Source organism: Rattus rattus, chromosome 3 (genome assembly GCF_011064425.1).
Source record: "Rattus rattus isolate New Zealand chromosome 3, Rrattus_CSIRO_v1, whole genome shotgun sequence".
NCBI lineage: Eukaryota > Metazoa > Chordata > Mammalia > Rodentia > Muridae > Rattus > Rattus rattus.
This window is the reverse complement of record NC_046156.1, coordinates 49434769-49447609: the sequence shown is the minus strand read 5'-3', so window position 1 is coordinate 49447609 and position 12841 is coordinate 49434769. Positions and strand designations below refer to the sequence as shown.

The window sequence follows — 12841 nt, the reverse complement described above, 5'->3', positions numbered from 1 at the left end:
AGGCCTCATTCGCTCACAGAAGCTTGCAGGGCCAGCAGGCAACTGATTCAAGGTAAGAGAAAAACTGAAGTTGGTTGTGGGCAGACACAAGGGTCCCAGTCAGGCACTGCTTTCTCTAACTTTCTGCTACTTACTGAGTATGTAGCTGTGCAGCCTTTTGTTACTGGACATTAAAAATGAATTCCCGAGTCATCAGCCTTATTTTTAATGGTCATGTGGTCTTTTATATTACTTTTTATCAATTCTCAGAACTTAATTGATTTATTCCTATCATCTTAATTTAACCATTTATTCTAAACACAACATTTAAAAGAGTTTCTTGAAAATAGCAAATCCATGTTCTTATCCTGATAGTTCCATGATCAGTACAAGAGCATATGGCAAATTCTGCTTCATTAGCTATGGATAGTAGAATAACTGAGAGAGTTAGAGAATGTGTGTACACACACACATCCGCAATCCTTTAGACAATTTGCTAGGTGAAAAGTACTATGTTTTGGTTTGGTTTTCTTTTCTTTTTCTTTTCTGTTCTAGGACAGTCTTACTGTATAGGCCTGGCTGGTCTAGAACTTGCTATGTAGACCAGGTAGGCTCCAAACTCACAGACTCCCTGACTCCTGACTCCCAAGAGCTAGAATTGAAGGTTTGAGCCACACATGCTCCACCAAACATAGTGCTTTTAGGCTGCAATTTTTTTCCAGTCATGGATTTTTTTCTTGAAGTACTATATCAAGGATAAATTATAAAATATCATTCAAAAATTCTGTTCCTAGCAGTCAATATGCAGATATATTTTTGTGCATTGTTTTCTGTTTGCTTGCTTTCCTAATATCTAATAGTTAAAAGTGGAAGTAAAAAAAAGTGTTAAAAAATGCATTCTCAGAGCTCATGCCTGTAATCCTAGTATTTGAGAGGCTGAACCAGAAGAATTCTGTGAGTTCAAAGCCAGTCTAGACTATACACATTCCAGGCTAGCCTAGGATACATAGTGAGAACTTGTCTCAAAAAACAAACAAGAAGATATTACACAGAAAAAAATGAATTCAATACTATACTTGAAGTTTGGCTCAAGAAGCAAGTCAGGAAAAAAAACTGAAAAAAAATTCTTTAACATTATATGTACACACACACACATCTAAATCTATACACATACATGCATCCTATAGAAAAATCACCAAAATAAATAAAAGCCTTATTGATTAAGACTGGAGAGGGGGCTCAGAGGTCAAGGATGCTTACAGTTCATCCGGAGGATGCAGCACCCACCACGGGGGTGAAGGACCCTTACAATGACCTGTGGCTCCAGTTCCAGAGGATATGATGCCCTCTTCCGGCTTGCATGGGCACCAAGCATGCACACAATGCACATATGTGCACGCAGGGACAACACTCGTGCACATAAAATAAATAAATATCCCTCTTTAAAAATTTTTTAAAGATCTTTTTTAAAGACTTTTTAATCTACATTTCTGTCTCTTCCACAATTAAGGGCCAGCAGGAGGTATGTGAATCTCAGCTGCTGTAAAGAAACCATCTTTTTATATCATTAAATTCTGCTTTCACAAGATAGGAGGAAAAATCCTCCCTTGGACATTCTTACTGGGAGAAGTACAAATACAATATTAGACCACAGAAAATCTTTTATAAATAAAACAAGGGCTGAGGCTGGAGAGATGGTCAGCAGTTACTAACTGTGCTGCTCTGCAGAGGACCTGTGTTCAGTTCCCAGGCACCCACTTTGGGCAGCTCACACTCGCCTCAACTCCAGTTGCAGGGGATCCAATACCCTCTTCTGGCTTCCATGGGTATCTGCGCACATGTGTGCACATACAAAAAAACAAAACAAACAAAAAGACCCCAAAAACAACCAAAAAACCAAGAGCAAAAACACTAATCAATTAAGAAAATTTTAAGATCAAGGTTCAATGAGTCTTGCACATGAAAAGCACACACTCTACCACTGAGCTATACCACAGTCTAAAAACTCACTCTCAAGACTGGGGATACTTACTTTTGGTGTTGGAGAGATAAAATAAAGAGCTTTCATTTGTCTGACAGGTTCACGATTCTTATAAATATTCTCTATAACTGAGAACAACAACAAAAAGTCATTTATGGAACCAAAGTTTAATAAAATATTTTTAAACAAACTTCATTGTATTTTCCATTTACAACAATAATAAACACATTTATATACATTGAGCATACTTATTTTCCATTTGATAAATTAGTAAGTCATAAAAAATGTATCTTCTGAGACTTTATGTAGAATTACAAGAAAAAAGACAACGCAGTAATTATATAGGTGGGCCTGCCAGAATATAGAATAAGCAATCAAAATGTAAGGAAGAAAGAAAGTACTCTAAAAGGTGAAATAATTCTCTGGGTTACTGAGCTGGCTTGGCAGGTGAGGGAACCTGGTACTCAGCCTAACAGCCTAAATCTGGTGCTCTGGACACCACAGTGGAAGAAACGAACTAACTCGAGCAAATACAAACACAGAGACAGAGGAACACACACACACACACACACTCTCACACACAGCGCAAGTCTAGGTGACTACAAGAGAAAATGCTCTCAATACCTATCTATTGCCAAGTAAGCTTGAACAATGATTACCATGGCCTAATTACTGAGTCTGGGGGCCAATGAAGTAACTCAGTAAGTAAAGGCCTGCCCGGCTGATGACCTAAGTTCAGTCCCTAGGACTGCACAGCTGACAGACAGAACTCACTTCCGAAGGTTGTTCTGTGACTTTCACATGTGCACATCTTCTCTCTCTCCCTCCCTCCCTCCTCCTCTAGTAAAAATGTGATAAAATTTAAAAATATAAAATCTGTGTTAAAAACATGCTATAATAGCAAATACAAATTGAATATGCAATAGGTAACAAGTAATTGTATTCATAAATATCAAAACATCCATCCTGTATGTGATCAGGATATCTGGAGAAGGCTGGATTTACTTCCACAGCTCACAGCTGAAGAGAAGCAGTACCTACCCGTCACGCCCTCTTCTAGAAGGTCTGTCATTTTGCAGCACGATGACAGAAGTCTGGTGGTGAAGTCATCCAACAGCATGATCTTAAGACAGTGAATTAAGAAAGAGCATAAATATCTGATTGTCAAGAATTAAAAAAGTTTTAGAAATTCCTCTTTTACCTTGATTTGGTGGCGTACTTTCTCAACACATGGAAATATTTCATACAGGTACGAAAACAGAAATATTTCTATTTTGAAGCAGAGCTTGTTCATGTTAAGTATATCAATGTTTAGCATCAAATTTTCTGAAATGTAATTGTCACTTACAGAATTATTGTATAAAGCACTGTTCAAACATTTAGCATTTGCAGATGGGACGTACCATCCCATCCTCCAGACAAGAAAGCAAGGAACTGTTATGTGCCTGGCTTAAGGTGCCACAGACTGTGGCAAAGTAAGGTGCAAAGTGAGTTCTAGGCCTACATCCCCTGGGAGCACCCAAGCACAATGAGCTGAAGCCCTCCCCACAGGAGCAAATCACTGAGGCTTCTACCTTCCACTCGCCTTCTTTCCGGCAGTCATCGAACACTGTTGTTTTTATTTCTGTTAAAAGAAGAAAAAAAAGTTTAGTAATTTAAAGCAACAATTAGAAATGTAAGTCTATGCAAAAGGGTCAAAATGGCTGAGAAAAAAACTGCAATTGGAATGTGTTGAACTATATAAATACTATATATTAAGCTGTAACTACAAATACAGCTATATTTATTATCTTACCTATACCTTTAAACTGTAACGTATTCTCAAACAGAAGTGTATGAATCTGTCCAGAAAATAGTTTTGAACTATTATCTGATTTAGGTTTTCCTCCTCTCTTAAGTCTTAGGAAACAAATAATCCATAGGAAGATCCTTCACTGGCTCATGGCTGAATTACAGCGGACCATCAAATCTGCATGAGTCTGTCATCCCCATTTACTGTCTGTTAAAGAACACGTGTAGGCTGGGGCTGGAGAGACGGCTTGGTGGTTAAGAGCATCTGGTATCCTTGCAATGGACCTGGGTTCAGCTGTGAGAAGGCACACGAGAGAGCTTCAGTTTCAGGGCATCTGGCATCCTTTACAGACGACCTGGAAGCATCCTCCTCCAGCCTCTCCCTCCCAAATTATAGGCATGCACCACCATGCCCAACTCTAATTTGTTTACACTTTTCTATTTTTAATTTATATGTCTTCAGTAATTAAATGCTTTTAGAAAACCTACCATCACATTTTTTAGACCATGTTAAAGAAAAGATACATTGTAACGGTCTAATCAGGTGTTACTGTAACACAATGAAAACCATCTGCCGGGCTGGATCGATTGCTCAGTGGTTGAGGACGAGTAGGGTGGCTCATATGACCTGTAACCTGAGCCCTCCTCAGGCCTGCACAGACAGCTCTGGTTTTGTATACACACTCACACAAGCATACACATGATTAAAAGTAAAATACATCTTTTAAAAAAATCTGGTCTGTGTTTCTAGTTCCTGGAATAAATCTAAAATCCTTGACATTTCTTATGTGACACAGAATCTATGGTATGCTGGTGACATGACCCTTGACTAGCTTCAGAAAGCAGCTGGTCACCAGAAGAACCAAGCTATGACTTCTAAAGAGACAACAGGGACTAGAGATTGTGTTCAATTACCAGTGACCAAAGGCCTACATAATGAAGCGTCTACAACCCACCGAGTTTCTGAGTCATTGAATGTGCCCATGGGTGGCAATGGTGATAGCCCCAGCCTCACAGGTAGAGAAGCCCTCATGACCCAGACCCTTCCAGACCTTGGCCTATTGATTTGGCTGCTGATGTGTATACTTGAGAAAAACAACAAAAAGAAAAACCACCCAACAAGAACCCTGATAACAGGAAGGAGTTACTAGAGACTGTAAGCACTGAATTACAGCACTGAAAGGGAAGGCAGAGCACAGGCACGCTGACTGGATCCGAGGCTAGGGAGTGTGGGAAGTATGAGCACTCTATTACTTGCTACTGGCATCTGAACTGAGGGCTGAACTGAGTCATGGCTCTGAATCCTTCAGCCTGCCAAGGTTGGCGTAGCAGTCAGAATGAAACTGACTTGTAGGGTATCCCATCAGTATGAAGCGCTGGAGAACTGGTTAGGAAGAAGGAAAAAACCAACATATTTGCTGTTAGAAGTGTTCCAGGGGAAAGTAGTTAATACTCATCACAAAAGTTGTGCTCTGGGGCTGGCGAGATGGGCTTAGCGGGTACAGTGCTTGTCCACCAAGCCTGACAATGTGATTCTGTGATGAAATGAGGAAACCAACTCCCTGAAGTTGTCCTCTGCCCTCCACAGACACTCTGTGACCTGTGTGTTACTGCTCTAACACACACACAACGAACGGAATTTTATAACTTGTGATCTGTGTTTTGTGATCAAAACTAAGGTGGATGACTATGGAGGAAAAAGCCTGATGTCACTCTGGGCTCTACGCAGCCTACAGGTACATATACACCCTCCCACCTACCCACCCACCCCAAAACAGAAAAAGAAAGAAGTCAGTAAACGCAATTATGTATTGCTTACTAGGTAGATGTTATAGGGAAATAACAATTTCTTAAAAACCCTGAAGTTTTCGATTGTGATTACACCAGAAAGCAAAGGTTTCTAAGGCTCGATGGGCAATCTCATGCGATTTTAAGGCAGAGCTCAGACAGACTTCCTTCTGGAGCCAGCTTCACTGTGTATGCCACATGCTGGAAACTGAAGATACTATATGTTCTTAAAGCTCCTCTCTAAGATATCAGCACTGCTGGAGCAGAGTCACATGTTAGCCTTTGAAACCTTAAACTTGCACCGCTAGATGACAGGAACTAGTCACACGTGACCACAGAGCCTCTGAAACAGAGCTAGGAGAAGCCACCAGCAGTGGTCGACACTTGTGAAATTCTGGCACTTGGGAGGCTGAGCAGGACTGCTTTGCATTCCAGGCCTGCCTGGACCAGAGTGAAACCTAGCTTAAAAACCAAAAACCAATATCACCTGAAATGTACAAAGTTTCATGAGAAAGAAAATAACACGAGAGAAGGCTGCGGTGTGACTCATAGCAGACCACAAGCTTAGCATATGTGAAACCTGATTTGATCCCCAGCACAACAAAACGAGGAGCAGAAAGACTATGAAGTTTTTAAAAAGAGGAAATATAAATTATCCTATGAATTCTTTTCCTCTTACTTTAAAAATTCTTATATCACATGAAGTATTTTGAATGTCAGGTTAACTAAAATGCATTACAGTTAATTTCATTTACTTCTATTATATATTTAATACAGTTAACTACAAAATTTTAAGTTACCTCACCCAGTTCACATTATAGTTTTACTGTTTAAAGTACAGTCTGAGATACTAAACATGCTAGCATCTTAAAAGTAAATACTAAATAACGAGATATGGACGGAGAATCAGAAGTATTCATCAACAGCGACAACGGGACCGCAGGGGACCTACCTTGAGAGTGGGGAGGGGGAATCTCATCAGCTGTGGCAGGTACATGTGCATGAACACAAAGTACACTTTCCAAGATATAACTTAAAGATCTTTTGGGAAAATACTTGTTAAGTATGCTTGTGTACTTATATCCCTTTTACTTACAGAAAGGCCCTAGGGGGACTGCTGAGGTCGCACAGTACTGTCCCCTGCCTCTAACTATCACCAGCAGCTTTCCCAACAAGCTGTAAGGAACATTCTACCAGAAAGCTTTCCTACTGCTACATGATTCCATCAGTGCGGAGGGTTAAAGGGAAACAGGTCTTAACTTGCATCTCTCCAAGTCAAAACCAGACTATCCCACCTGCAGGCTGCCTCTTAATTTCCTCTGCTCGTTTTCTACCGGGCCGTTATCTTCTATTAACCGTTTTAGGCGTGCTCTGTACATACGCCTGGCTGACGTTCTCTTCAATCATACACGTTCAGTTTAAAAGTGTATGACAGCAGAACCGATGGAAACTGAGGTGGGTGCAAGAACTGAATAAAAAGGCAGGGCTTCCGTGACAGTGTCCCGGGGACAGAGGCCTTCTTGCCCGGCACATGGAAAGCCCCAACACACACACACACACACACACACACCCCAACTGCACATGCAGTGCACATGTGAAAATCTAATGCAGAGTTTCAAGGATGCTCTCTGAAACATGAGTATACAGAGGAAGTCAGAACAGCGTTCACTCGGAGAAGAGAGGCTTTGCGCTGGGAAACCATGAGTGCTTAGAAACATTCTATAGATCAATTTAGGTAGTAGTTACGTGAGCAAAATTACCATCTAAGTGTACACTTAACATTAGTATAACTTACCATTACACCTAATTAAATTTTAAAGGTCCTTTCTCCTAAAAATAGGACCAAGAGATGGCTTCCTTTTAGCATTAAGAGACTGCAAAAGTGCCTGTGTCTGCTACTTGAGAAGGGGAAAGTCATCGTGAATGATTCTCCATTGTCCAGAGAATGTCTAAACCACTAAATGACCAGCTCCAACCTATGCTTTGGTCCAGTACCCTGTATCCTTTGTAATGAATGCCTTGCGCTACATGTGGTGCATGCAAGAACTCATGTGGGTGTGTGCGCATGTGCAGGGAGGCTACAAGTCAACACTGAGTGTCTTCCTCCATCACTCTCAGCCTCAGTTTCAACACAGGACTGAACAAGCTGATCTATTTGACTAGACTAGCTGACCTCACTGCCATGTCTGACTTTATGTGAACACTGGAGATTAAAACTTAGGTACTTACGTTTGACAGGCAGGCCCCTTACCAACTGAACCATCACCTCATCCTCCTGTACAGAGGAGGCTTAAGGTAGTTCCTAATGGTGGAGTCTCTCTTGTCATCTCTCTGGGATGTGTCAATCAAATAAACTTCCTGATCCACCCATTTAGTGTAGTCTCTCCTCCTGTGTAGACGGGAATGATGGTGCTTACTCTGTTTTCTTCTTGCTCTATTAGTCTCACTCGAGTACTTGAAGAGCACTGGGAACTTTCCGAGAGGAATTCAGTACTATACAAATGCAGTCTTTTAGGTAGGAACAGGGGGAAATTTATGAAAGATTGTAAAATAATTTAAAATATTTTTAAAAAATCACTACCTGTCAATGGTGCCTGTACAAACTTACAGCCCTAGGCATGACACGCTAACATGCTTACCAAGAGCATGAGGACCTAAGCTTGGATCCGTCAAGCACATAAAAATCAGGTTTGACAGAGCACAGAAACCTCAGTTCTGGAGAGGCAGATACAAGAGGATCCTCAGAGCTGACCAGCCAGCCTAGCTACAGGGAACTCCAGGTTCAGTGAGAGGCTTCATCTCGTAAGGTAGAGAGCATTAGAGCAAGACATCTGACATCGACCTCAGGCCTCTGCAAGCATGCACATGGGCACTAGAATCTGCGCATGCACACGCACATAAATGTAGAAGCCTGTAAGACCAGACGGTGGACCTACCATCTAAAGGCTTCTCAAGAGACTCCTAACTGTAAATGGTGGCTCCTGCTTATAACCTTGGCATTCAGAGGACAGGAGGGCTACTGCGAGTTCAGGCCAGCCTGGGCTAAAAAAAGTGAGACTTGTCTGAAAACCAAACCAAACAAAACAAACAAAAAAGCAAAGCTCACAAGCAGTGGTGAAAGGCAAACTGAACACTAAGGCAGAGGAGGCCATGTGAAGAAAAGCCAGCCCATCTGAACTAAGACTTGAAGGCCAAAATCCAAGTAGGGAAAGAGTTAGGGAAAGGAGTCAAAAGACAGGGAGGAATGGGCCATCAAGATAAGAGAGGAAGAGATAACACTACAGTGGGAATAAATAGTCCGGGCATGGGGGGAATCACTATTATACAAGGAGACTGGAGCTAGGTAACAGTCAGAAGTACACTGGGGGCCTCTGCAGGTAGATCTTCAAGCCACTTATTAAAAGAGGTTATCCTGACAGCTACTTGCTGGACGGACTAGAAAGGAAGGAAAGAGCTCTGGAGTTTCCTTACGAGGCTAATGCAATATACTCTGTGTAAAGTAAGATCCCAAACGAAGGTTTAAATTGCACAGAAGCCACAGACAGGTCAAACATTAACTCTTTCTGTGCTGGGTGTAAATCTTAGGTATAGATTTTATTCGAGACAAGGTCTCAAAGTTCAGACTTGCTTCAAACTCACTATGTACTCACTGAACTGATACTTGTACCTCCACCTCCAAGTGCTGGGATTACAGGCAAATGCCACCACGTCTGACCCTTAGGTCTAGATTTAATAGCTTCTTTCTGGTTTCACTTAAATGGTATTATCAAGATATAAACAGCAAACTACAGAAATCACTCACTCAAAAGAATATACTCTAATAAATGGTTTCTAGTATGTTCTGTCATCCATCCATTACTACACCCCACAATTGTTTTGAGACCATCAACACTACTCTAAAAAGAAGCCTCGTTCCTTGGGGCTGAGGGTGTACACAATTCAGCCGGTAGACTGTTCACCTAGCATGCAAGGGTCCTAAGTCCAATCTGTGGTATTGTATAAAACCAGGTATGGTGGGATTTACCCATGATTGTAGCCGCTCAGGAGGTGAAGGCAGAAAAAAATCATAAGTTTAAGATCATTCTTGGCTACAAAGATGAGTTTGAGGCCAGACTAAGGTGCACCAGACCCTGTTTCAAAAACAAAACAAAGTTCTTTCTGTGTGGTGGCATATGGCCTTTAATTCCAGGACTCGGGAGGCAGAGGCAGGTGCTCTGTGAGTTCAAGGCCAGCCCAGACTACATAGCTCCAAGACAACCAGGGACACACAGTAAAAACCTGTCTCAAAACCTAAAACCAAAGCAAAACCACAATAACAAAAAACAAACAAACAAACGAAAAACAAAACAAAACAAAACAAAAAACCCCAAAAAACAAAAGAGGAACTCCATCCCTTTAAGAGAAATCTCCAGACTGGGCCACAGGAAGGGGTTCCTGTTTCTCTAGATTTGCTTGTCCTGGATGTTTTTCATATGAATGGTGTAAAAGCATGCCCTTTTTGGCTTTTTTAAAAGCATGTTTCCAAGATGAAGTAACATAAACTATATCAGTACTGTACTTATGCTTATTTAAAACAAAAGAGAGATGTATCCCTCTGTGTGTGCACTGCTCATCTATGTATCAGCCTGTGGAAATGTGACCTATTTTCATTGTTTTAGTTAAGCCGTTTCTTCAGTCCCTTAATGTGTATGTGTTCTGTGCAATAAACACTGGGCTACTCTTGTCTTTTGGTTGTGTGCTTCTAGTTACACAAGTTCTTCAGAATATTATACAGCCTAACATTTTTTTCCTTTCATCTAGCCTGTATTTTACTCTCCATTTGATAAGCCTGGTGTTACTCCAAGTTAACATGACCTTCATACAGACCTCTTGGCTAGTTTTCCCACTATAGATACTGATATTACCTTCATTATGGTATCTTCTTACAAGCTGATACACAGTGCCATTATAACTCAGAAATAATTTCTTCAGCACAATTTGTCACCCACTTTCGTATGAGAGTCAATATAGACAATCTGCCTAAGTCACTTCTCTCCTTACATCCCTGGGGATCCAATTCTGGCCCTTAGGCTTGTCAGCAAGCACCCTTACCCACTGAGTCACCTTGCAGGTCCCTAAACTAAATTTTTAAAGCCTAATTTTGTATTTCACAAAGTCTATGTATCTATTTAGTAACTTCTTTACGGTAAACACTATGCCTGTGCTGATTTGGATTTTAACTTCCCACAAGGAATTCTTGAAGACAGAATTTTGTTAACTAATTTCTATTCTGTTCCTTGTTCACCAAGGTGGAGTAAGAAACACTAATAAGACGTTACTCCTTTTCACTACTAGACTATAATTACTTAGAACCCAGAGATGCCAAACAAGGCAGGTCCTTCCGGTTTGCTGCTTTCATTGCTCCTCTAACCTGGCAGGCCTAGGTTTGGTGTGATTTTAATAAAAGTCCCGGCTGATATGGTCGAACACCAGTAACCAACAAGCAGACCAATTGTAACAGTGAAGGAGCAGACTAAGCAGGGACCGGACACTAGATAAGGCTTTAACAGTCCGCTGTTGCTTTCTCTAGAACTTTTTTTTTTTTTTTAAAGCAAGTTATATTCCCTAGGAACAGTGGCAGAAGGCGCTCTTGAAAAGCTGCGTCTGCACTTTTCAAAGGACAAGACACCGAAAAGCGTAGTAGTATAAAACCCTTGGTGCTAACATAAATGTGGGACACAAGCGGCTTCTGAAAACACGGGAACGAGGGCGGGACTGAGAAACACAGAGCTCAGATTGTGTCGGATGGAGAGACGTCCGTGCCTGGTGTAGTGAGGAGGTGCAGTGGGGAAGAACTGTCCCAGGACAGCTCGGGGACCGGGGAAGGAAAGCCGGCCCGAGTCAGGTTGCCCAAGGGTGGGGTTTTGCCGAGGAGCCTCACCGGGGTGAGAGTTGGCCAAAGCCACGGAGAAGGCCGCGTCTGGTCACCCCGCCCATCCCCGGTGCTGGCACGAAACCCGACTCTCTGGGCTAGCCGGAAGAAGTCAAGCCAGGGACCTGGTCCCAAAGCAACAAGTGCCCGTGCAGCTCCCGGAGTGGTTGCAGGGCTGCAGCGGGAAAACAAGACCCGGCACGGCCGACCCTTCCCTGCCTCAGCCCTGAGTGACCCCTCCGCACTCACTCCGCCACACGACGCTCTTCAGCCCCCGTTCCGTCACCGGCGGCGCCATCTTCCCCAAGCCGTGGAGCCGCAGCCACCGCCTCCCACTCGCAACCTACTTTGGCCCTGAAAGCAGCGCTCCGGGGACGGCCCTTCCCCTCCCGGCGGGGGAGGGGAGGCTCCTCCCCCGTCACGGGCCCCGCCCTCCGGTGACGTTACGCGCAACAACAAGGGCGCGTCCAGCCTGCGCCTGGACTGCGGCTGCGTAGTGTGGATGGAATTCTGTGTGCTGTCTGGCGCCCCCTAGCGGAACCCATAACTCAGTGTCCAATTTTGCATCAGAAAGCAACTATGTAAACACAATTTATACAATTATGAATTTATATATATGGGATCATTTATTTTTATATTTTAAAGTTACGTTTATTTGTGTGTATGTAGGCATGTGTGCATGTCAAGGACCGCAGGTGAAGGTCAGAAGACCTCATCTTCCACAGTGTGGGGCTTGGGGTGGAACCCTATGTTGTCAGGCTCAAGATCCATCCTGCTACCCCCAATACGGAGACTTTTTGTTTTACAAAATAATGTTTCATTCAGCAAAGCGATTCATACTACACTATTCAGAAGCCAGTCCAACCACCAAATGGAAAGTCTATCCCCACAACTTCATTTTACTAATTTTTGAAGATCACTGATTATGTGACACTGTAAGGTAAGCACCAGTATGCTCAGAACTGTGCTAGAGTTTCAGAAAAGCCTAAGAAATGAGAGACCCTCTTCTTCCCATGAAGAATTTTATAACAGGTTATAGAGCATTATTTCCAGCACTGATAATTCCATGAGGCAGGGATAAGGCCACTACCACAATTCAGAGTCAAAATTGAGGCAAGCTTTATTTTATTCAGGTGCATCAGAGAGCTGGCCAGTTAGAGGTCAGAGAGAGAAGTGCTGAGAGTCCCTTTTAAGGAGTCCTTTTAAGGAGAAAAATAACAAGAAAACCAGTCATTATCATGTAGTTTCTGATAAGGGAAGGTCAAAGTGTTCTCAAAGACAAGTCAAGGTCATGGTTTGGGGCAGGTCATGTTCCAGGAAACAGAAACTCAACTCTTAGAGTAAATGAAAACTTATGTTTAGCAATACAACAAAATGTCTCCTACCTTCAA

At 42.4% G+C, this 12841-nt stretch overlaps 1 protein-coding gene across 1 annotated transcript in view; it reads right to left on the bottom strand.

Moving 5' to 3' along the window:
* Window positions 1–11852, bottom strand: part of Stxbp3 (syntaxin binding protein 3) — a 41266-nt gene extending 29414 nt beyond the window's left edge. The window contains exons 1-4 of the mRNA XM_032897457.1: window positions 11700–11852; window positions 3535–3584; window positions 3002–3083; window positions 2012–2088 (exon numbers count right to left, since the gene is read on the bottom strand). Coding sequence (XP_032753348.1) covers window positions 2012–2088; window positions 3002–3083; window positions 3535–3584; window positions 11700–11748 — 258 coding nt within the window. The 5' untranslated portion in view covers window positions 11749–11852. The remainder of the gene's footprint in view (window positions 1–2011; window positions 2089–3001; window positions 3084–3534; window positions 3585–11699) is intronic.
* Window positions 11853–12841: the final 989 nt, after the last annotated feature.